A 26,483-nucleotide genomic window follows, 5' to 3' on the forward strand; every position below is an offset into this window, starting at 1 on the left:
GAGTCTAAAATGGGATTTCGATGGCCCCCTTGTTTCTTCTCAGTGATCCCTATTCAGCACAGACTGCCCCTTTTTCCACACATTCACACTCCAGACAATTGAGGCCACCTATTCAAAGATATCTATGATGAATGTTTTGAGTTCTTTGTGTTCCAGCAGGGATGTTTTACCAACTCATTTCTCATGTCTCTTATTTCTGGAACAGGATGAATCTCCACTCGCTTCATGCCATCATGCTGCTGTGGGCCTTGTGTCCCAGTTCGCAGGGCCAGTGTGATAAATCACCCGAGACCAACAAACTCAACCTCTCGGTCACGTACGAGCTCCCAACGTTCACTGCAGACTTCCCCATCCAGAACATGGTGACGCTGGATGGGATCATCTACGTCGGGGCTGTAAACAGAATCTATGCCCTGGCCCCGAACCTCACAAAACTGTCAGAGTACCACACGGGGCCGCTGCTTGCCAACGAGACTTGCGGCCAGAAACTGACCAGCAGCGGCAGGGTGGACAACCACAACATTGCCTTGGTGGTGGAGAACATTTACGATAAGGGGTTGTACAGCTGTGGCTCTGCAGACAATGGCATTTGCCGCCGTCATGTCCTGGATGACGACATTAGCCCAAAAACCATAGACGAACAGGTCTACTGCTTCGGCGATAAGGTGTGGAAAGGCAAAGGTCAACCCAGCAACTCGGATGTTGTGGTCAGCCCCTCAGGCTCTCAGGTGCTCAATGTGGAGAGCAACGTCATCAAGTTTTTTGTGGGGAACTCTGAGATCCCAGGCATAGGAAACATATCAAGCAGTGCAACACATCCCCATACCATTTCTCTGCGTAAGATGAAGACAAGCCAAAACGGCTTCACTTTCTTCTCCAACCGCTCATACATGGACCTGATTCCATCTCTACGTGGAAACTACTACCTGCGATATGTTTACTCCTTCCACAATGGACCTTTCACCTACTTCCTCACAGTGCAGCGGGTGAACAGGGACTCCCAGGCCTACCACACCCGCATAGTCCGTATGTGCTCCTCGGACCCTGTGATCCGCCGTTACGTGGAGATGCCACTTGAATGCATCAGCACAGATAAAAAGCGACGACGCTCCACGGAAGATCTGAGGGTATTCAACATCCTCCAGGCAGCCCATGTCACCAAGGTGGGCACTGATGTTGAACTACAGAAGCAGCTGAAAGTGGAGGAAGATGATGACGTGCTGTTCGCCGCCTTTGCCCGGGGAAAGCCAAACTCTCCAGAGCCGACCTCTAACTCAGCCGTCTGCATCATGTCTCTGAAACACATCAACAACATGTTCAAGATGTACATGCAGAGGTGCAACACAGTAGACCCGTATCACTTCACTGGATCAGACAAGAAGTCCTGCTACAATGTGGTAAGAGCTGGGAGGGGGCTGGGGTTACTGTGTAGGGGTAGCCATTGTAGAACTCCTTCTTTGCATTTGTATTTTTTTGGAGGGAAATGCAAATGTTGCTCTTTTCTCAACTGTCAAAAAAGCACAATGGATTTTTAAACCCACGACTTGTTTTAATTAATGAGGCCAAATTCTATCTACTCAGTCCTGACTTTTGTTAGGTTTGAGACTGATTAAACTAGAGTTGCTGCAGGTATGTGTGATGGCAACCTCTACAATGGCTACTGCTGTATTAATATGTAAACTGGTGACACTTTCTATTACTTTTATTACTCAACAGAGAGACTGATTTCTCTTTAAGGAGCTTAGTGTGCAGCCTGCACAAACTTGGTAGGTTCAAATGTATATATTTACAATGCATTTGATATGGTCTGTCTTAGTGTACAGGTCATATATTCATATATTTGTAGTTTTTTCTGCACACTGAAGCTGATGCCCAACACAAACACCAGAAGTAAATTGCAAAATTCCTTGCTCAACAATGGTATTTTAGACATTTAGGTGGTAACTTTTTATCCAGAGTGATGTTGATTGAATCCAAAAGACAAATTTACAGTCTCTGCAAATCAGCAACTAAGTTTGATGTGGTTTTACGATGTCTCTTAGACACATAAAATAAGCCTCTATCAGTTATGCATGGCTTGGTTTTTATCTTGTAGAGTTATAGGCCTTGGCTGTTTATTCACTGCAAGCAGGTTAACTTGTTGGCTGGAGAGACTGTCTCAGTAACTGGGTGGTCTCAGGTTCAGGCAGCCAGTGTGTCTACAGGATCTCTGTCCTTGTGTCAGTGTTCTTGAGCAAGACGCTAAAGCATGACCTGCTCCTGACTTGTCCCCCTTGACCACTGACCACTCTGGTTTAATATGACGTTTGAGGTGTTCTAAAAATCCTTATATGCCTGTTTTACATTACCGGAAAGTGGCACATTTTTCAATGTTTTGGCTGTGTACTGCAGCACATTGGATTTGAAATGAAACAATGACATTGAGGTTAAAGAGTAGAATGACTCTCAGCTTTAATTTGAGGATGTTTACAACCATATTTGGTGAACAGTGTAGGATGCTTAGCCAAGTATCAGGACTATACGGACAAGAACAGTGGAAATGTCTTGACTGGTTCAATTCAACTGAAACATGATGTGTTTCACTTGTTGAAGACTGAGGGCAAAAAGCCAGTTAAACATGCATGAAGAGAAGACGATTGAACTACAGGCTTGGCAGAGCGTCACCAGGGAAGATACCAAGTGTCTGCTGATGTATTTGGGTTGGAGACTTCAGACTATTATTATTTGATAATGTAATTATCATTATTATTATTATTATTATTTGAAATATTAAATATGATGGTTTAATTCAAATTTATTTTAGTTTGTCCTATACATTTTGACCCCAAAACTCGGCGACTATGTATAAATAGGGCTACAGTTTAAGATGACCTTCACTGGTCATCTGATGTGGACGTAATCACCCTCAAATTAAAGCTGAAAGGCAGCACTTTGCCTCACATGCATTGTACTGAAGTAACCGTCCCCCCTGCCAATGCTGCTGCAAGCCAGTTGTTACCTTGCCTGTACTAACTCACCTCCAATCCATCAACATGGACTAAATCAATCGGTTGAATCACCTGATCAATAATGACATGAGGTTAACTGCCGACCACCCTGCCAAAGGGTCTGTCAATATGTGTACCAGCACTGCCCCCTCTGACTTCATCTTTACTTAACCTCAGCACCAGTCAGTACTGTATATCATCACTGGATTACCTTAGTCTCCTGGATATATTATACACTGAATATGTTGTCAAAGGGCAAGCACATACAGGAATAATGCCAGAGTAATGTGCAAACACCCAGCTCACTCCTGAAGACTTCTGTCAAAACACTGGGCGTGTGTTACTATGCAGGCTATTTTTTGTATTATGAACTAGTTTGAACCTCGCTTTATGTGCCTTCATAGTAGGAACATTTATTGCTGCTGTTGCTTTGCAGCAAACCATGCACCATAACGCTGGGTGGAACGTGGGTAGAAAACATCTCAGATTGGTTGTATCAGTGTTTTCTACTATATATACTATAAATACTATTTATAACAAACTATGTACACTTTACATCACAGCTAATCATTTTTCTTTTAAAAATAGGCTACTATGTTTTAGACATTTCAATTCCTTTTCTAGCGTTCCAGACATTCATTAGTTACCATTCATTTTTTTGTAGTATCAAAATCAACTATTGAAACTTTAAGTTGCGTAATGAACATCAAGTCTGCATTAATTTACCTTGTCTAGTTTTCTTCTTTATCTCTTGGAAACACACCTGTGTTTACATTCACTTTCATAATTGTGTGTATCCATTAAGCCTAACACGCACGTTGAAACATATCTCATGAAAGATTTTGTGAATATCCTTTTTGAATTGTTCCAAATTGTTTATATCTATGTTTGTATTGGCTAGTTGTGTTCTTCTCCCCTGCCTTTTTCTGGTGCATTGCTTAATTTCTTGGCGAGTTACCTCCACTAAATGTCTATAAGTGAAATAGCATTACCCCTCTGCTCATGTGGGCACTTGTGCATCATCCTGGACGTACTACTAGAGTACCAGATACAAAATAAATGGGGATCTGTGCAACAAAATATTGCTCCATAGTGCCACTAGTGGTCAGAAACGTGGTTAAAAGGGTACCTTTTAACTTTTGTCAGTTACATTATTGTTAGAAGGTAACAGGAGATTGAAAGAGGTAACTCTTTATATCTATCTGCACTGCATTACCGTGCAACGATGTAGATAAAAACGGCTTATTCTAAGGTAATGAAAACACAACGATTCTTATTTTCAGGTGATTATACACTAATTAAAACATAAATATTAAATTCCATTTCTGCCAATAGCTCCTCCTAAATATTACACAGCGATCCTTTAAAGACACAGGCTGCAGTGAAGAGATCAGACAGACAGACATGAAGAGTGACATGTGGTCAAGTTCCTAAAACAGATCCAAACCAGCATTGCATTACATGCAGATACATGGTGGGTGGGTGTTTGGGTACATCAGCGCGGTCCTGACAGCTATCAGCGGTGGAGATCCACAGGGGAAAGTGAGGAATGCTGGGAGCGGGGGTTCGCGGGCAGCGCATATCTGACTCTCGGCGAGCCGTGATGAATGGCTCGGGGATAACAGGGCATCAGCAGCTGGGCGGAAGATGATCCCCTGACCCGCTGTGGCAGCCGGCCACGCTGGCGAGGACTCTTCCCCACTCCCCTCGACCCCCACCTGTTACCAGCACCTGTGGGAAAGTGGATCATCGCATCAGTAACACCAAAGAGCCTTTTTATCTGGGTTGATGTTTTCATGAGTGATCATTTATTATGATCTTTTATCGATATGATATGATCACAGTCTTTTGTTTTACAAAATTCTGTGGTACAAATTAGAGCCTGTTTACACAGCAACACAACTCTCATAACTCAACATATTTCAATGTGACTTGTAGCATTTCTGGTGGGGCGGCTGGAGTGCAGCGCATTTCGAAACTTTTTTTGTCACGGAGCACTATGTAGGCAAAAGTTGAAACTAGTTCAGCATTTGAAGGCCTTCAGACAGATCTTCTGGCTCCTGGCGTTGTTGGTGTACAGATGTGAAAGGTCTGTTTGTCTGATGTAATGCTTAACAGTGAACACATTTTGTGCAAAAGTCAGAAGCTGTCCACCGCTGTAAACTCACAGAGCCTGTTGAGCTACTGTGCACAGGATCTTTGCTTTGATCATCCTGTTACAAATCAAACAACTAACACCTCATGCTACTCTGGCTTCAAACTATTTAACAAGAGTTGTATTGTACCAAGTGATGAATGCTGAAAAAAACCTTTCTTTCCTGAAACCCCAAACAGTAATTGTCTGTTTCCACCTCTTGACAGTGACTGGCGGTATGAAAACTATTGTTTTGATCACTCCGAGTGAGAGTGTACTATTCCATTATTAGACATTCTTTCCTCTTGACTCACTTGATTACTGGGTCGACGTGAGTCATGACATCAGTTTTACAAGAGGTACAGGAGCATCTCTGTGCTGTATAATTATTATAGAGATTATTCTGTTTCTAACGCAGAGTACTATCTACGTACTTCTGATATGTCTGCAAACAATATGACTTAAAAGTTTAAATCAAATTATGCTGACTTCAATCTTTTGCAGCTGCAATACTTTCCTCACTAAGTCATCCCTTTTTAGTACCCCCAACTCAAACACAGACGCACTCAAAACCAGAACCTTGACTTTTTCTCTCTGCAGGACTCAGCAGAGAAAAATGGCACAAAAATCTGCTGTTTCAAAATTTGTTTGAATTTGATCTTGCAAACATGCAGACGCAGCAGGTCAAGTGCTGAATCGCTGCAGCCAAAAGAGCTTTTATCTCAGTGCAACTGGGAAACTGTTTTCCAATTTCTCTTTTATTATTTATTGCTGACAGTCTTACTTGAATCCTCTTGTCCTCAGCTGCCGGGTTAAGAAGCAAGCTGTAACGACAAAAGACCATTGAACAACTGCCCATCTCGTGTTATAAGACTGTAGTTGAATGATCTAATCATAGCAGTGCTTAATATATTTATGACTTGTATTCAGTGGCATATGGCAGGTAGACCCTCTGTTATCATGAGGTTTGGGAGAGATAAGCACGGCCATAAATTCATAAAAGGTGTAAACACTCAGACGAGGCACACTGGAGGTTATTTTTGTCATTTGCTCCACCAAACTGTGTATTTCTGTTGGGAAAACTCCCAATAGGGATCTGGATGAGGTTGAAACATCAGGGTAAGAGCAAGTTTGAAGTTTTTAAGTGGTGGTTGTCAGCTCAGACGTGCCTCTTAACTCCAGTTTAGGCAGCAAGATATGATAAATGTTATAATGATGAGTGGCTCTCTTTACGGCTGTCTACGTGATGGAGCAGATCTGCTGTTCTTATTGTTTCTGCGGGGCCATTTCTGTCTTCAGGCTGCTCTCAGTTACATGAAGAGCATGAAACTATAAACTATAATAATTACTATTCTTCACTGTGAGACGTTGAGTATAACTACTGATTACTGTGCTTTTGCTCATTTTTTAAAATGGGCTACTTTTCTAGGTACAGTTTAGAACAATAGTTCCCATCAAAAAGGCCTCAGTTGACTCAGTTGTTGAAAAAGGAGAACCGATATTCAACAGTTAAACTGATAGTCCGTTCTATTATTTACAAAAGCCACACGGAAATGAGTAATCACTAATCGTGCACACATTAACGTTTTTGAGCCAGTATGATACTTTTAACTAATTATTTTCCAAACGTGTGCCAAAATTTTACCTGAGTTGAGTAAAGCTGTGTTTAAAGCTAAGGTAGGTAATGTATTTCAGAAGCATTCTTTGTGGTATTTTAAAAGAAATTCTCTTTACATCCCGACAGCAATCAATAAATCAATACTCAGTGGGGGGCTGAAATAAGCCCATCCAATCACTTCATTGGCCTGCCTACCTGCGCACTCTGCCCGTGCACTCATTGCTTATGAAAATGTGTTTTGGGGGAGTGGCTTTGGAGGGAGGCTTGACAGGAGGGGGTGGGATTTTTTCAGTTGGATACTTTAAAAAGCTAGCTGTCTCTCGCTAGTTTCTCCAACGTTACCTACCCTAGCTTTAACCAAATTTTTCTTGAACAAAGTATTTCGTCGCTCTCCACCTCTCACATCAAAAGCACTCTTTAAACTATTGATCCAACCCCCAGAATGTGCTGTTGCCTGACAGTATCGCTTTAGAAAAAAAAACCATGTAAGGCCATTTTGCTGGGTAATGTAGTGTGCAGAGCCATGGCAGGGATTTGGAGCGTCCCCAACACGTCTGGCACCCATTCCCATAAGTCTATTGAGGGAGCAGGAACATTTGAGACTAAAAATAAAGAACAGCCATGGGTCAAAATTATCATCTGATTACCATTGATTCGAGAAAACCCACCAAATGCTGATTGCTTTTAAATTGAATCTTCGGCCTGATTGATTATAGTATGTGTAATATAATTCCAGCTGGGAGACGCTTTTGACCAACAGTCATTTTAATTAGCCTGCCTGTTTTAATGAACAAGCTTTAAATGCTGACTAGAAAAAAATGCCAAACAAGCACCCACAGAGGCCCATTGATTTTATGTTATTCTGTTACGGAATTCCTAATAATTTCTGATTATGAAATAGAATAAAGATCCAGTTATGTGACTTCCAAGATATATTTGGCTCAGTTTTTTTGGTCACTAGATAAGATAGGATTTCATTTTATTTGTACATAAGACATTTACATACAGCAGAGTAAAATAATGTGGAAATTAGCATGCAGCAGAGGTTTTTCCTGACAAGATGCATGCATATGCAACTGTTAAACAACAAGGAGCCTATGGAGTCTGTAGTTATGTTATAAATCTGTAAAAGCCACAACTAGTGGCTTGGTGGAGGTCTGTCCAGAATTACATATGTGTAAATACTGTTTTCTCTTTTTACTTTTTTTACTTGGACTTTGACTTACTTTATTGTGTGTTCATCATGTAATTACTACTCTACTACTGCCTCTTCTGTCCACTCAGTACATATGGTACACATTGCGTGTGTGTGTGTCAGTTCTTGTTGCTCTTCCTGAGGTCGTCCCCTTTTTTTACAATTTAACTTGGAGTTTTTTTTGTGGAGTGTTACATTATTCAAAGTAAGGGTCTTAGGATAGTGGATGTCTTATGTATATTAGAATGAGACTTAAAAAAAAAAGAGAAAGAGCCAGATTATTGACTTGAGTCTCAAATCGGACATAAGTCACAAAAATGGGGACTTGAGACTTGTCTTACTTTAGACATGACTTCAGACATGAAAGGGGAAAAAAGTCTCAAGTTTTGACCTGGTAAAATCCCAAACAATAATAGCTAAATAGGATAGTACCAGGTAGGTCTTACATAACCACACAGGATGCATTGAAAGGAGCTTAAACTAAAGCTTAAACTATTAACACAGATGCAATGTCCTTTTTAATGGTCAGCATTCAGGTGCCTGCAAGACTTGCATCTTGACTTGCAATTTGACTTGACTTGTCTTTCCTTAAAGAGCTAGAAACTCACCTTGGACTTGCTCCAGCACCTCTGGAAATAGCTGCATTTGTTTCCAAATTTAGATTTCACTGATGTACTAAGTGAGTAAACTTTATTCGCCTTGCACTTTTCAAAACAACAGTTACAAAGGACTTTACAGAAAAAGAAGAAAGAAAGACAAAAGAGGAAAAAGAGATGGTCAGCATGATGAAAACAAAAAACTCCCAAATATAAAGTTATCACATCAAGAAAAACACAACGCAAATATGTAGGAACATTTAGCAAACTGTCAGTCTCGGCCTATCTGCTTCTAATCTATGTTTCACTGGGAGCTTTCAACACGAAGCTGTCATATGAAATGTACTATTTACTTTCTCAGACATGTATGAGTTTGCATCAGTTGCCTTACAGCTAAAACACTGCAAACTGCATGTGTCAAAGCCATAAAATCTACACCTCCTACTGAGAGGAGATTTGCTGTAATAACACTAATTCCTAATAAATCAATCATGAGTTTAAGTGTCCCTGATATTTCATGCATTCATTGTAGTTTTCCAGTGACACATGATGAGATCTGCAGCAGCCCGACAATAGATGGACTTAATACTGGGAATCTCTCAGTAATGCTGCTGATTCGATGGGTTCTGTTGTGGATGTCACTGTTTTTAGCCCCACATGCCCCAGCCTGCTCATGCCATCACTAAGCTGGTATTTGTTCGCTTGAGCTCTCCCTCTGCACGAACCAGATGTACAGAACAGTGGGCTTTACTGGAGCTGATACACATAACATCAACATTATCATCATCTTGAAGTAATATTCTGGAGATATTTTGATGCTGCAATTCCACCCCAGAAAAGATGTATAAGATGAATAATGAGATTTTTATGTTGGTGTAGTCCTTTTAATCTTATTTTGGAAATGTGTTATTGCCATTTTCTTTCATTGCCAGACAGCAATGGGTGCCACTCGTACAGGGTAGACAGAAGTAGCAATAGTAGATTTACATTATGGAGAAACATAATTACCATATTTAGTCATCAAAGTACATAACATAAAGTGTAAACGTGTTTGGAGTAAAGACTGTGGATCAGAGAGATAACTTTGTCAAATATGAACTTTAAGTTTTCAAAAAAAGAATATGAATCTTGATATATAGACGTCTGTTTTTGAGTGGTGTAGTAAGATTTCCTGATTTGGAATCTACCAGACACAGTTGTTGATGGATGCAAAAGTTTTGTACCATAAGATAAGGGGAAATGATGTGCCAGATTTTATGTTTGTGTCATGCCACGCAAGAAGCTAATCCTTCATGAGGTAGGATGAACATAAACATAAAAATGATGAAAATTAGCATAGAGGCACCACTGCCCTTTTCAGGGTTTTTCACCACAGATGTCACAGATTGTGTCCCACATGCCCGAGCCTGTCCATGCCATCGCCGAGTGCAGAACCCAGCGGTGCTCTCAGCAGGCGGGCGGGTCTCCAGCAGCAAACAGGAATCGACAAAAGAATGAAAATACTACGTTCTTGTCCCGTCCTTTCCTTATCATTTTACGCCTCGTGAGCCTTCGTTTTGATAAAGAAGACTGCGTTTGTGTTTGTAATGAGAATGAGATTAGATCTGCTGTGTTTCGATTACCTGCATCCATCTCATAACACTCACTTTGACACAGATCTTCACATGAACATGTGTGCACACAGGTACACACACAGCAGAGTTAGACAAATTGTTGATAACATTGTCTATAAAAACAGAAAATAATAGCAAATTTAATGAAACAGTTAGTTGATTAATCTATTAGTCCATCGATTGAAAATTAATCAGCAACTATTTTGATGATCAGTTAATCAAAAATATAAAAAAATTCACTGGTTCCAGCTTCGCAAATGTGAATATTTGCTAATTTTCTTCATCTTCAATGATATTAAACTAAATATCTTTAGGTTTTTAATTATTGAACATGTCAACTTGGGCTTTGGAAAATTGTGATCTGACAATTTATGGCCCAAACTCAATTCAACAATTGATTAATGATCAAAAGATTATTCAATAATGAAAATAATCATTAGTTGCAGCCCTAAAATACTAATTTCAGAGTTCCATCGGAGAGTTTTAGTGTTAAAAAAAAGCAACAAAAGCGGTTAAAAATAAATCTACAGTAATTGGCAGCTTCAGTGCAACAATCATCCATATCAGTGGGTGGAAAACAAGGTTCAGGCTGAGCTACTGTTCATATGTTATAACATCATGGAAAAAAGACCCGGCACACTCTCACTGGCCATATGGCGATGTGTTTTCAGTGAGAGCTGACAGCTGTGTGCCCTCCACTCCTCCACCCTCAGGTGGGCAGTTGAGTCACCTGGCAGCCGTGTCCAGGCAGGTCCCTCTGCGTGAGGAGAGGCTTGGTCAGCACCCACATACAGCTGCACAGCACATCAGGCAAAAAACATGTGCTTTATCCAATGTAATGTAAAAGCTTACCCTTGAAATAACCTTACCTTGAAGCTGTGCCAACTGTGACAAGCCACATGTTGAATTGTGCTACAATAGATCATTAATCTTCATAGATTTTTTACTAATGACAACCTTACAGAATAACAGATTTCATAATACTTTGATGGTAGAAGATAAAACTGTCATGCATGGATTGCAGCAACTTTATTTCAACACTACCCATCCATGTCAGTAGTATCAGGTCAATGTGAGCCTGTTCATGTCTGCAGGCATTTCCTAGACAATTTTCTACATGATTTCACATTCACTCAATGTTAGTGTTTAGTTTATAATCTGCAGAGTTAATGGTTAGCCCAGGCGTTTGGTTTCTTGTTTTGCTGGAAAGCTGGAAGTGTGTGTAAATCCTTTTGCATGGGCTTTTGTATGCACATCTTATCTTTGTACCCTAGATAAAGAGTAGTAAATATGCAAACCGTCAGTGCCCACAAGCTCTCTTCCAATAAGCAGGGTGGGAAATTACCACCAGCCACCATCAGCCAAATATGGTTCAATTTAGGCCACGGCTAGGCCGACACCCTGTCGGATAAAGAAGCATCATTTGTTGTTTTTTCTCTTCTCAATTGTTACTTGTTCAGATTCTCAAATGTGACATGTTGCTGCTTTTCTCTGTAAATTGAATATCTTTGGGTTTGGGGTCATTAGTGGGACAAAACAAGCAATTTAACAATGTCAGTTAGGCCTCTGGGAAGTTATTGTCCCAATGTTTACCTATTTTTTACTTTTTTCTGACAATTTATAGACTAATTGATTAATTAATCATTTGTCCATAAAAAAGTCATCAGTTGCAACTCTAATGCAAACTTTCAAATACAGCTGGTAATTTTAATCTATCCTTCACTGTGGTTGGCTGATGGATAAAATACTTTGTTTCCAGCCAATTGCACAAAGTGCCTTGGTGATCATTGTGGCAGAGTCATGTCATCTTTCTGCTTTGACACTGTCTTGCAAATGAGATACTTTCCTCAAATACCATCCTGCTGAAAGACTCAGCTCTGATTGGATTTCTTAAATGCTTTTCTTACCAGCATGGAGGCGTTTGCCAGCAGTGCCAGAAGCCAGTTGTGACACTTATACATACATACACTTGTTTAGTGTCAAATATGGAGGAGCTTTGCTCCGCTGAGCTTATGAGTCAAGGCCCCCAAGCTATTTCCTAATCAGTGGCATGCCTCCTACTCTTCTATTTCACCACATGGTGATATCCTGCTCTCTACTGAAATGAGACATGTGGATGCTTATCTGTCAGCCCCAGCTCTCTAAATGAAGGACCAAAAGCAATCTTCTTTTCTCCTGCTGCGGTCCTGAGCAGCGGCCTCACCTCGACCCCATTACTCTCATTTCCTTGGCTGTGGATACTTCAAGCTTTGTCATAAGGTCTGAGTCTGGCCCTTTGAAACGCTCATAATCACAAAGGTCACTAGAGCAGCAAATGGTCTGCGGCCACAGACGCTGGCAAGCGTCTTACCTCATCTCCCAATATTTCTCAAGCTTTAGTACTTGTAGTAAGGAGTAGATGAAAAATGCAGTGTAGATTGTTTATGCACATACTCTGGTTGATGACCTGCTCAATATCACAAAGAAACCTGGACAGAAACTTTTGGACAGCTCATCCTTTAGATGTATGTTTACTCACTTGTAATTATATGAGATTTTAAAGCAAAACAGTTGAACCACCCATTGGGAGCAATTTGGGGTTCAGTGTCTTGCTCAAGGACACTTTGAAAGTAGCTCCAGAAACACATAGCCTTCGGAAACACAAATGAAATACTGTTCACCTCCACTGTGTCAGGGTTTAAGCAGAAATCTCAATCTTTAAACTTGGACAAATTAAACCAAAACCATCGGCATGGCTAGGTACCACCACAGGTAAGTTCGAGTCCACAGGGACTCGGAACCTTTGGAGGACCTTTTCCACCGCAGGGACCGAGGTCTAAATTAAGTTCTGGGGACATTATTTTACCCCACAAAAGGTCCCTGTCCGGGGGGGTTGTACTTTCAAAAAGTACAGGAACTTTCGGCGTGGAGCTTGCTGCGCTGAACATTTCTGATTGGTCAAGCTCCGACCAGCGGAGCAGCAAGTGGTTTGGCTGTCTGGATTGATGCGTTGCTGGGTCACAGGCCGGCCTTCTCTGGCATAGCTGCTCAGCTACTGCACTGTTGGAAGCCACGGTGGAAGCCACGGAAACGGATGACCAGTCGGTTGAAGGTGAATCACATACGGCCCACATGGTGCTTGTTAAATGCTATAGCGCTAATTGTTGTTATGCTATTGCTACCCTAGCCAAAAGCTAACGTTAGCAAATGCTAATCGCTAATGGTGTAGAATCGTGGTGTTCGTTAAGGCAAGGGTTGGCTAAATCGATGTTACAAAATCATATCTTGTTAATGTCGTCGCCGTGCGACACAACAGGTTTTTTTTCAATGGGTTTTTCAGACGAAACAGGCGGGAACACTAAACTGCAGGCTTCAGAAGCAGTGTGTTTACCCCTGCGACCAACAGCAGCAGCGGCATGAAGGAACCTTTTAGTTCCCTGAAAAGTAGTTCTGGGAATAAAAGTTCCGGGTACTTTAGGTGAACTGACCCTTTAAGTCTCTTTTGATGTGAGCAATATGCTAAATTTGCAGTGACACATAGCCCTCTATCAATCATTTCAACGTGCTTCCTGAATACAGAGATAACTAATCAGGTAACCTACATTTTTTAACCAAATGGAAGTGGACAACATGTCATTCCAGGTCTCACCTCAGATGAGGACTAATCCCCCCATTCCATTCAACCAGTAATCCCCACACAATGCAAGCAAAGGATTGTGCCTGAATGTGTACTCAAGTAATGAAGGCAAATAAAGAAGAAACCCTCCTCCCCATCTCTCTGTCCGCACACTTGTATGGCTTTTATCACCCTGCTGCGCTCCCAAACAATGCACCACAAACAGGGAAGCCATCTAGTCAATCCCTGGGACACCACAGATATTGTCTCCTGCAGGCTTTGATCTTATCCTCCTCCTCATCAGTGATCCTAGCTTGAATCATATTGCATGAGGAAGGCAAGCTCACACCTGAGAGGGCTGAGTAACTTTTCTCGGAACTGAATGGTGTGTTTTCCGGTTAAAGGCCTGATTTTGTCAGCAGCTGGACTCTTTCCGTTTTTTTTTTCCCAAAACAGCTATTGGCTGTTTTTTGTTTTTATGGGAATATAGAATTATTTTTTGTTAGGTATGCAAACCTGACTAAACTGTTGTTTTTATTTGGGGGGAATGATTACCAGTTTGCTTTCAGGTCAAGAAACCATTATTGGTAGGTTGCATCACACACCTGCCAGCCTGCACATTTTTCAAGGTAGGCCTAAAACGTGGAACCAAGCCCTCATCATGAAGTCAGTATATTGAGATCCTACAGTCCTGAGCATTAAAAATTCTGGCTTCAGGCCTGGTGACTCAGTAAGTGAGCGCAAGCAGATGCAGCAAAATTATTCAGAGCCCGATCCTTGAAGATCCTTGATATATGTGTACAAGTGTGTGAGAAGGAGGTTGAGCAACACTCCAAAGCCAGATGCCAACTTCCAGGAGTTTGTGGAGTGTGAAAAAGTAGCACAATGATGTATTGTTGGACTCATGGTCAGCTCTCTGAGGACAGAGGCCATGTTGATTTGTCTTTTGTTTGCTTCGTCATGCAATATAGAGCACAGGAATGGCTGCCACCTGCAAGCTGTCACGACATGCTGTGAAATATTTGATTGTGACTACATAAAGATCTGCTTCCACAAAAACCACGTCTGTTTTCTGAAGTTTTTTGATGAGGTTTTGGCTGTTTGTGTTTCCATGGGATTTCGCGATTATATTTAGCTCTGTCGGTTTCCATGCAAAGCTGCTGGAATATTACATTTGCTTTTCTGTGTCACTTGGTGAAAAGGGACAAATATGAAAGGCCATGCAGCTGAGCAATAAAAAGTACATTCCCTGTGAAGAACGTTTTCTTCCACGCCGCTACATTTCAGATTCCGCTGTCGCAAACGCTCTGCAGTTGTATTTGTTTGGTTTTCCTCATCTGGCTCTGATCTGAGATCGCCTAGGAGTATGAGCACAGCGTTTCTGCCAGCACAACGTCTGCCAGTGATCTCATCCCATCCAGGACCGTGCTGAGATGAGGAGGCCCGCGTTTTCAGACCTTATGTTGACCTTCGGTTGATAAGCTGCCTTGTTGCTGAGGCGTAGTCCAGTGCTGTTTACAACCTGAGGTTATCTGGCTGCTCCTCAACGGCTGCTGTTGGGCTGCAGCTCTCCAGCTGTTGTTTCCCTGCCTTACCTCATATATGAGCCCCCACAGTTCAATCTGTCTCCAAGATTGAAAATCGCCTCGCAGATCTGAAAAAAATGAGAAGCAGAGAGCCACTTACAGTCATGAACGCAGTATGCTTTAAATGGTAGCGAGAAGGCCTGAGGAGCTGTTTTTGGCAATTTCTGCTCACAGTGAAATCTTCACTGCGGAGATTCTGCCAAGTGTCCACCGGTGGATGGATTTGATTATTCCAGACTGCTAGGAAGCAGGAATTCTGGAAAAAAAGAGATTTGGCTGAATAACTTTGAAAAATGTCAGTTTGTATCTTTTTAAAACTTGTGTGCATATCCTCGCTTCAAATCAAATGTAGTCCTCCTCGGCATAAAGGGCCACTTATTTTGACATCTTCAGTTATGCTGTTGGCTGTGCATGACAGAACAGCTGTACTTTTAAACCCCTGTGGCTGTAGTAATCAAAGGGAGAGGGTAAAGCTAATGCTAATACAGTCATGCAAGTAGATGATTGGTGCTAACTCTCTGAAACAGCCTCAACAATAAATCACCCCCCTCCCCATTACATTCATGTGTTTCTATAATTAAGAGCACATGTGGGAATGGCAGCTGCTTTAGTAAATACGACTGATCGCTCCGCTTAGCTGTCACATTGGAGATTGATCTCACCTCAAGAAGACATTAATGCACTAAAATAATGTTCTGAATGAGTAATATCCAGGCTGAAAAAGCAAAGCATGAAGTGGCGCTCATTTGCAACCTGAAAATTACCCAGTGTCATTACTCATTTAGTTACAGTGCAGTCAGAAAGCATTAAGGTGTTCACATCCATATTCATCCACATTATACTTTTAATACTTTTTTACCCTTGGGGGCTATATATAAAAAGACCTACACCATTCATCTGATGTGAATGTAAACTGCCTAAAATTAATGGTTTGGCTTCACTCAAATGACCACTTTCTCATGTACCCATGGTGATATCTAGCCATTCAGACAGTTTTGGTTTTATTTGTCCAGGTTTTGAGATTCTGCCTCCACCCAATACAATGGAGGCGAATGGAGTTTTGTCTGTGGGGCTCACACTATTGAAAAATGACATTTACTGTAAAAGAAAAAAAAATCCAACAGTCTTTGTGACTACTTTCTACCAGGAAACTTTTCTTATTAAATCTTCTCACAGCAAAGTAACAATGACATGTTTCCCCAATTTATTGTGGTGAAGGCAGAAATATCAGAGACATATAACATATAGCCATCAAAACCTGGACAAATTAAACCAAAACTATTTGCAGGGCTAGATACCGCTATTATAAGCAAGAAAATATGAGCTTTTCTGGGTGTAGCGACCCTTTAAAGCTGAAAGCCAGCACTTAAACCTCAAATTCAGTGTGCTAGAACAGTGGTTCCCAACCCCCGAGCCATGGACCGCCACTGGGCTATGGAGCATTTGCTACTGGGCCGCGAGGAAATTATATGACTCAGCAAAAAGTCATTTTTTTGCTTGAATTAACAATTCAAACTTTATAGGCAGTTTTGTGCAGTAATTAACCTTGAACTTGGAGCAGTCTTTTGTGCTGCATCTTTCCTCATCACTCTCTGTCACACCCACAACAACAGGATACTGATTTTAAACAACGAGAGGTCATGAGTGCACAAGGTTAGTGCCATTAGTCCATCACCATTGTGTGCTCTTTTGCTCGCTATATGAATGGAAAAAAACCATTGAAAGTTTGAGTGAGAGCTTGAGAGTTTCTTCACAGGAGGTAGGGGAGGTAAAAATGAGTTTGACTTACGTAATTACAGCCTAACCCTTATTTCAGCAGTGATACCCCCAACACCATCAACTACACCCAGCATCTGTATTATTATTATTATTATTATGATTTTAAGTGTGATAGTTGAATAGCTTACAATCCTGTCTCACTAACATTATAAGCAGCCAGTGATAACCATCATGAGAGTCCCTGCCACAGCATCTTCACAGCAGATGTCACAAATATCGATGTGACCTCAGTATTTAAACAAATAAAAGTCAGGGAGGAAAGTGTGAGTCCAGTGGGAATGTTTTACTGTTTGTTTCATGTGGAAAGTGCAAGCCAAGCATGACAAGCCTAGGTTTATATGGTGTAATGTATCTCATATGTCAGGAGCTTTTATGAAACACCTAGGATAAGAGCTGCATGGATGTAACCTAGTATCAATCATCAATGGACAAACGACCCATCTGTTAAATACATACCACAGAAATTGGCCTTATTGAATAATTTCAGAAACTTTCCCATGTGAAAAATATTCTCTCTTAATATCTCATCTCTATTTGTGAAAGTAAGAATGTATTAAGGAGTTGACCTATCTAATTCTCTTTGATCTGCAGACTGTAACTTTAGCTACTGTGTCAGTCTGACCGAAATGTGGATTTGCAGGGCAACTCTGGAACGCTCATCTGAAAAATGTGCTGTTGCCGTTTAGTAGAAGTGGAATCAAAGAAGTTCTCAGAAAGAGCAGAAATAGTGTCTTTTGGCCCCTGATCACCGAACTCAGCAGTCCATCATTTTTCCCCTTGTTTTGAATTGCATAAATCCCCGATCTCAGAGAAGAAGAGAAAAATGTGTTGATACATGCAGGAAAAGAAGTTGCTTTGTCAAGCAGCGATGAAAAATCTGCCCTAACTGTGTTTTCAGAGATGATATTTTAGTCTCTTATTGGGGGCAGAGGAGAAAGAGGATGCTGGATCATCATTCACCCAGCCAGGTTTCATACAGTTATGGTGATTTAGTGGCGCTGAGAGGCTGGAAGCTGCATTGTTCCTCTGTGGGAGAAGCCTGGAGAACACACACAAACATGCACACACACCAAAAGATTATTTAGCTGTTAGAATGGACCGTGTGTGTGTGTGTGTGTGTGTGCGGGGAGGCAAAGGAAATAGAAAAAAGAGAGGAAGGTGGTTAGTCAAGAGAAGAATTGAAGGAGGGTCAGGAGAGTAGGGGGGCGAAAGGGCAAAATTTAACTCAAGACCGGCTGGAGGAAAGTGGGAGAGACAGAGAGGTTTTAAGACACTCTGTATAACATTTTTATGAAACAATAAGTTCTTATTTTCAGTATCTGGACTGAACAAGAGAATATCCTTCTGCCAGCGGTGCATCAGAATTCTTGCTTTCGTAATGAAGAGATTTTGCACAAGAAGTAATTTGTCTTACGTATTAGAAAAATAAAGAAAAGGATTACGCCATGATCTGTGAGCTATGTTGGGTGGTTGTAGTTTGTGGGCAGTGCAGTTTTGGAGGATGATCTTTGGAGGAAAGACTTTCTCAGCACAGGCTCAAACATTTTCATGAAGTAAGCATGGACTCTGAAATGCAAATTACATGTTGTGAGCATGAATAATGTAAAGACTGCATTCCTTCACAGGAAAGGATACAATATCTCATCATGGACACCGTAGTGTTCCTCTGTGTGGAAAGGTCAGCTAATGTTTGGACAACTTGAATATCTTTGGTTATAAGAGTACTCCACCAATTTAGTATTGTACTTCCATAAAGTTGGGGGACTCGTGGCAGAGGGATTTTATTTTGAAAATAAGTCAAAATCGATGTAGCAGAGGCTGAGCTTCTTTTACATTACTGTACATGTATGTATCTCACCGTTCATGCACAGAGCAAAGACCTTTTCAGCTACTTGCAGCCTCAGATTCTGGCAAATGACAGTTGTGGAATTTTACATGAAAGATGTCTTTTGGAAACCAGTGATTTTAGAAAACCTCCAGTTTGCTGCATCGCTGCACCGAGACAGCCACAGTAAGTGACGCCATGATGACTGTCATTTACAGAACAGTGTCTATTTTTGAAAATTTTCATACATGCTAAATTAATCCAAGATCCCATTTTCTGGCCACACAGAGTGACCATTATATGTGAATATAACTGCACTTGAAAACAATGATTACATCAATCTGATCAGTATCATGCTGTTACATTTCTGAAAAACAAGATGTCTACTTTTACTATAATCTCCACATATTATTCTCCCTGCCTTCTTTTGGACCTGTTTATGTGTAAGGCCATTTTTCTGCCCGTGCCCACCTCAGGGCCCCATTGTAAACAAAGTCCTGCCTGGCGTCTGGGGGGCCACTCGAGGGCGAGGCCAGCTGCACTGTGAGTGCCAGGATCTGTCTTCGGCTTATTGTAAACTTCTCTCACTCCCTTAACTGTCCCTAACACCCTGACAGTCCCCTACAGCAATACACACACATGCAAACACACATTAACACATGACTGCATGTGCTCGGAGCGACCAGCCACCTGTGTACTTATATACGCACACACACGTCACGGTCATTACAGCTACTGAGGGTCAGGTTGCAGAGTAACGTGCACCCTAAGTCCAGGTGGAGTACTGTAATGTGTGTCCCAACATTACCGCAACAATACACTCCCCCCAACACACACACATGCACACACATACAGAAACTTATAAATGCGCACTCCACATTCCTTTGCATTTCACTTTCTCTAAAAAATGCATTTTCACACACCCTGATGACAACCAAACCTCTCTGCTGTCTGGAGTGCACAATATCACAAGCAATCCGGAGGTCAGAGGTCTGTTAGTCCAGTGAGAGAGCCAGCTGAGCAGCCAGAAACGAGACAGACTCCACGGGTTTGTGCATGTGTGCAAGTATGTTAACTCGGGCCAAGCCTCCGCAACATGATGTGTATTTTTGTACATTAGCAAGAGCGCCCTTACCCTATTTTTGCACGACACAGTGCTTGTATCCAAACCCTCTCCTGCCAGTAACCCAGTCCATGGTTTATAATTCAGGCATTAGTGTATCTATTCACACAGGACCCAGGGGCCACAGTGAGAGTATGAAAACGACATTAGACCATGCGGATCATCTTTCACGCCCCTCTTGACTCTCCTGAGCAGTGCCGCAAGGTTTAGGAGCTCCACGACACCGAAACCCTATCGCCATGCCGTTGTTTTGGGGACAATGGCTGCTGGTTAAGTATGGGGCAAAAGGTGTACAATATTTCACATATCTGCCCCACGGTGCCTGTTCTACAGCTGAAAGACACATTCACAAACTGGCCTGAAAGATGTAGAACATCAGGAGCACTTGCCAACACCGTAAATCTTCCAAAAGACGAATGTAAGAGAAAGGTGAAAAAAATTCTTTAAACTCAGCTTAAACTTCAAATGGAATCAATGTTAATAGTCATTTATGGAGTTATTAATCAATAAGTCAATGATTAATCCTCCATTAGGGCTGTGTATCAAACCTTAATTCTTATCTGATGTGGACTAAAATATGTCTGTAGCACCGAGTATCAAAAACTACAACACCGACAGCTGGCACATTTTGGTATAAGTACTAAAACTTAGGTATTGTATCAGCAAGTGGTGACTTGCAGGTGAAAAGATGTCTTGCCATTTATCAAAACTGGACTGAATTTCAGTAAAGTTAACAAGATTAAATTTCAAACAATATGTACCCCTACCCCCCAACATATTGACCTTTTGAAACTCTTGTAGCTCATACATACAGTTTATAAACTGCTGCCAGTGTTCTAAAACCACCGTTAAGAGGTTTTATAGTCAATAAAAGAAATTAAGTTTTCTTTCTTTCTCTTTGCTAGGAAACATTTCTTGTCTAATTAGCATGAAAACTTATTGTGAAAATCTTGTATATCTGTCCGTCACTGGCCAGTGTAAACTGTTGTTTAAATTCTGTCTTAAATTAATTAATTCTTCTTTAATTAAAAGTATATATTTAAATTCTTTATTAAATTGTGCAAAACTTTACTTTTCTTGAGGAACCTGTTTGCCTCCATGGCAGTGTCAGTGTGACGTCCTCTAAAACTCTCTGTCTCTGTGCCAAGAAACAGCCAAGGATAACAGCAGCGGAGCTTCAAACAAAGCTTGTCAAAACAGCCTTTCCACTGTCCAATTTCATTGCCTTGATCCTCAGGAATACCTCAACAGAGGCAGAGAAATGCCTCCAAGACCCTTCTAGTCCTCCCTCCCATCGTCCTGCTCCGCTTCAACAAACAACCCAAAGTCCTGTTTGTTTGCTCTGAAAATAATCAGCCCAGGGCCTGTTTTTTGAGCCGCGTGGCATAATCTCTACAGCGATCATGTCTCTATCTGCTGTAGTTTTGAGAAGTGAGAAGAGTTTTGGCAGAATCCCATGTTTTTCATATGTGCTCAGTGCTAGCCGGTCTGTCCTGAATGTCCAAACAGGAGTTACAATGGATCATATTTAATTTTACACTGAATTTCTGGGTAAAGGTCGACATTGTAAAAGTGTGATTACACACACAAACACGCACAGATTCACACATTAAAGACAACCTGTCCATCGTGTTTAAGAAGAGAAGTTTCTTCTGCCTTAGCTCTCGGACTTTGTCAAACCCTCTTCTCTACCTACGTGTCTATATCTTTGTCCAATTTCAAATCAGTTTCAGGCACAAACTTATTTCTTATCCAGTTTGCACTATTTCTCCTCTCTTTAACACAGAGTAATTCAGTGCAGATCAGCTGGCTGCACCACCTCACAGCTGTGCGTTTGGCATAAAAACTTCCAACCTTTCTTCCAGTTTTCAATTTCCTTCACATTTTCCCCGGGTTTGACTTAACCATTGTCTCTCTACTGCAGCCACTAGCCTTGAGGACATTTAATTTAACCAAGGTTTGTTGCTGCGTGCTTGTCAGTTAGCCAGGTTTCTCTGCTTTCCTCTGCTTTCCTCTTCGTGCGGTCCCGTTCGTCTCGGCTATGTAATGTCACCAAGAAAGAAACTTTCCTGATTTATTATTCCACCATTGTTCTCCTCATCTTCAAAGCTTGCCTTTGAGATCTACATTAAACAAATGATGCAGCATGTTTCACACAAACCGCAAGTAATGGCCTTATGACCCAGGCAGTGCTTTAGGTAGTAAGAGATTGTGAGTCTGTAAGTGATTAAAACCAACTTTGTTTGATGCAACAAGATCAGTTTTTACCCTTTAAGTCACAATAAAAGGTCAAAACTAAGGTCACAAACATCTTTGTGAGGAAAGCAAGGCATTCAGAGTTAGGAGTTTCCTGCTAAAACATATGCATTAATGGCACTGAAGCACTCTGAATGAAGGCATCCACAGGATGTCATAACCATTCAACCTGTAAACCCCCATTTTGACTCCAGTGAAGAGGTGATCATCCACTGAAGCTGAGAAAACAACACAAAGCTCAGGCCTGGTCAGGCAGCCAGGTCAAGGACCTTAAGAGCCACAAGAGGCCCGCCACCCTCTGGGTCATTAATAATTAATGAAACTTGAGGCTGGGACAGGAGGCCATGACTAAACACAAAAAGAGCCAGAGCACTGAGAGAGCAGGGCTGGGCAGTAAGGGGGGGGGGGGTATTGATAGAGAAAGGGCCCTGAATCCAGCTCTGGCTACAGTCTGTGCTTTCACTGTATGCTCCAAAGGCTCCAGACACAACAATCTGCACAACCCAGCGACATTTGAAAACCAAACAGGGGAGCTGGAGTGACACATTTTGGTTCTAAACTCAAGTGAGGAGACAGAAGAAGAGAAAGAGGAGGGTGGAGAAAGAGGAAACAATGTGGATTTGCCCAGCTGGAGAGGGGAAAAAGCAGTTCATGGAATGAAAAACAGCATGAAAGTATCCTCGCTGTTTCCCATGAAATCCTGCCATACCCATACTTCTATTCAACAAAGTGTGTACTTGCACTAGAGGTACTATCACGCCGAGACCTCCATTACGAGCATGGCCTGATGAAAGAGTAGCTAAGGGGAGCTTAGGAGGTTTGGCCCTTAACCCTCCCCCATCGGGCAAGATATGAAAGAAGATAGTTCAACATGATATTATATAATGAGTAGTTTAGTAGGAGAGTAATCTGTTTGGAAGTGAGCCAATCTTGCTGACGATTCCCAAAAAGTATGGTAAACAGTGAATTAACTAATATTTGTGGCAATCAGCAGTCTTTACTGCTTGCTCCAGATTTTTATTCTTAGACAAGTTTACTTCTTTGAAGTGGGTTTTTTCAACGCTAAACATGACCACGCTGATGTTGCTGACATTTCTTGGCTGAGCTTTATTTCATATCAATATCATGCCTGTAACCACAATAAGAAGCACTCTCTCCACTATTATTCTCACTGTATATGTTGTTATTCTTGGTGCACACTTCAGGGAATTTTTTCTGATGCCTTTGGTTTGTTTGCAGAGTTCATCAGACGACTGCGACCCACATGAGGGAATCCATGAAGGGAAAGAGGGCGAGTACCGCCTGCAGGTGACCCAGTTTGTCCAAAGGTTGGAGTACTGGCACAAAGAGTTGACAAACACCTTGGTTACCTCTATCACCGTGGTGCCAGTCCATGGCCGTGCAGTGGCATACCTGGGCACCGCCGACGGACGCCACATACAGGTAAAGAAGTCACGTTGTTCTGTCTTTAGTAATTTTTTACAATAAATGTTTTGAAAAGACGGGCAGGAACCTAATTTGCATGGAAATTACTAGCAGTTAGGCATAAACAGAGACCCTGAGGCTACAGTGGCCAGTGTGGTTTCCCTCTCTCATTGTTCATGTAAATGCGGCAGGATGTTGGTACGTGAGGAGTGAAAGCGCCCTGCTGGAGACACAACACACAGTTGGCTGCAGGTGCCTCTGCTAGAGGCAGGTTAGGGAAAACTATGACCAAGCAACAGGACCTTTCTGATTTGCTTACCTTTGACCTATGCTCAGTGAGCCTCCAAAAAGCCCACGTTCCAGTCTGCCGTCTGAGCAAACACAGTCCATTTAGCCTATCATTAAACAAACCAACCCTCCTGATCATTTGTTAGCTGTTTTCAACGTCTCGTACATGACCTGTGAATACTGCTTGTAGGGGATTTTAGTCATGGAATAACTTTTTTCTGTCACAGTGGAACTGCTCACTGGAGGTGTTTAGTTTTGTGAGTTTGAATTAAATGGAGCAATGATTCGATTTTGTTTCGAGCTTTTTCTCTTGCATTTGCATTTAAATTCATCATAAAGACTAAACTGGAATCAAACTCACCTCTGTCATAATCAATATACAAGCATTTCTCTTGGTGACACCGGTGCAGTGAAAGTGAGATTTAGCACTTCACACTGGTACACGTGATACAGGGACAAGACCTCGCATTCTTTGTTACATAGACAAAAGAATGGAAACACTTAACAAGGTCTGAATATCAAATACCACATAGAAAGAAGTGGGCACCCCTTAACCCTCTTGCTTTCTTCCATTCCTCTTCCTTCTTCCGTAAAGGTTATGTGCTTTTTACGCCAAGAAATGCATCCTTGAACACTGGCCTTGATTGTAAGTTATTCTTGAATTTGCAGCGCTGACATCCACTTTCTGAAGCTTTAATTAACAGTCCGATTGTCAGAGACGTTTTTGAGTGTCTATACTGTATTTGGCTTCCAAGTAAGCACTGATATTTGCAGGTCAAAAGATATCTAGACATGAGACACAGGCTGAGTTTGGTTGAAATATGAAAGTTTCTTAGACAATTTACATACAACTGTCTTTCAAATATGGTCATTTAAATACCTGAAACAATTGTATGTAATTAAGATGTCTCCTTTTAGCCAAATTTAGCCCAGTTTTACATCTAGACACGTCCGTTAGTTGCATTATTTTGTTTTGAAGAGTCATACAAGTGCTGATCATCAGGGTCAAATATAACATTTTGGCATTCAACTTAATTAACTCAGTATGACTAGCCTGTGTAGCTGCATATCAGACTGTGACTCAGTGTAGTCACTTTCCCTACCTTTTCATGTGGCGTTTAAGTTACTTTGTCCATCCACTCTAACAGTACATTAGTGTATGCATGCATGCAGTGGTTACAGCTGCAGAGTAAAGTGCAGCGAGTGACATTGTATTCATGCATCAGTCCGGTGCTGGACCAAAAACTACGGCGCATGGAATGAAACACATAAAGTAAACGCTGAATTACCTCACGTGTTTTTGAAACACAAGATTGAAAAGACATGCATGGAGAAAGAAAAGGCAAGAGAGACGTGGAAAAAAGGGCCGACAGCTGCACGGAAAGGGAGGGAGGGAGGGAAAAGGGGGTAGAGAAGTGGTGGTAGTGGGGTGCAAGGGGGCTTACAAGCCGAATGGCACGTTAATGGTGAACGGCGGGCTTCGCTGACACGTTCCCTCGCACGGCATTTTCTACTCACTGAGCGTGCAGCTGTTGCTGTGTGTTTCTCTACCATCAACCCCCGTCCCAGACCCTCCTCCTTCATTTTTTTTTTTTGTGGTTGGCTGATTTGGCTGATGTTCATTGTTTTAGCTGAAGGGTTTTGAGAGGTCTGAAGAGGAGCGCAGCTGTCCTGCACTGCAAAACTCTCCTTTTTATCAAGCATTTTCTGCCTATCATTGACACAGAGAGGGAGGGGAGACAGAGATTTCTGACAGAATTAATTGAACACTAGTCATCCATAAATGTTGGTAAAATATTGCTAATGTTGATAACATTATCCTGATTGCAGCTTTAGCAATACAGGTTTCTGTCCGATCATGCAGGTTAAACAGATACAAACTGAATTGATTTGATTCGAGTTGAGTTAATAGATATAGAGGGAGATAGAGACCAAAGAAAGAGGAAAAACCCTCAAAAGTAAAAAGAGGGGAGAAGGAGAAAAGGCTGAAAAGATGTTTAAAAAAACTCGCTTTCGAAGAAAAGTAAAGCTGAGCAAGAGAAAGGAATGACTTACAAGGGACGATGAAAAGGTTGTAGAAAACCTGGAGAGTAAAACTGTAGTTGAACTGAGGAAGAGACCGAACAGTCAGCAGTGATTTTGTTTGTGATCTTCATTCTCATTTTCAGTGACATCCTCCAGTAATAATCATATTGTACTCAAGTGATTACAGTAATTGCTGAGTTCTAGTAATGTGGCAAAATCAGCAGACAATAGTTCAGGTTTTAAACATAAGATGCCCCCCAGGTCAGCCAAACTTATTGGAAGAGAAAACAAAGACTTGTTGTTTGTTGTTACCCAAACATCCGTCACAGACCAACTTCCTGGGTTAACTTTCACCTACTGTACTTGCCGAAGATGTGTGGGATGGGCACAAAGGTTTCCTGTGGAATGAGGGATTATTACCCACATTTCAGATGGGCT

General features: G+C 41.6%; 1 protein-coding gene across 1 annotated transcript in view; it reads left to right on the forward strand.

The window, feature by feature from the left end:
- met (MET proto-oncogene, receptor tyrosine kinase) overlaps positions 1-26,483 on the forward strand; it is a 70,322-nt gene that overhangs the window by 1,706 nt on the left and 42,133 nt on the right. The window contains exons 2-3 of the mRNA XM_044192819.1: positions 206-1,397; positions 23,547-23,750. Of these exons, the coding sequence (XP_044048754.1) occupies positions 207-1,397; positions 23,547-23,750 (1,395 nt within the window). The 5' untranslated portion in view covers position 206. The remainder of the gene's footprint in view (positions 1-205; positions 1,398-23,546; positions 23,751-26,483) is intronic.

Source organism: Siniperca chuatsi, linkage group LG4 (assembly GCF_020085105.1).
Source record: "Siniperca chuatsi isolate FFG_IHB_CAS linkage group LG4, ASM2008510v1, whole genome shotgun sequence".
NCBI classification, from domain to species: Eukaryota; Metazoa; Chordata; class Actinopteri; order Centrarchiformes; family Sinipercidae; genus Siniperca; species Siniperca chuatsi.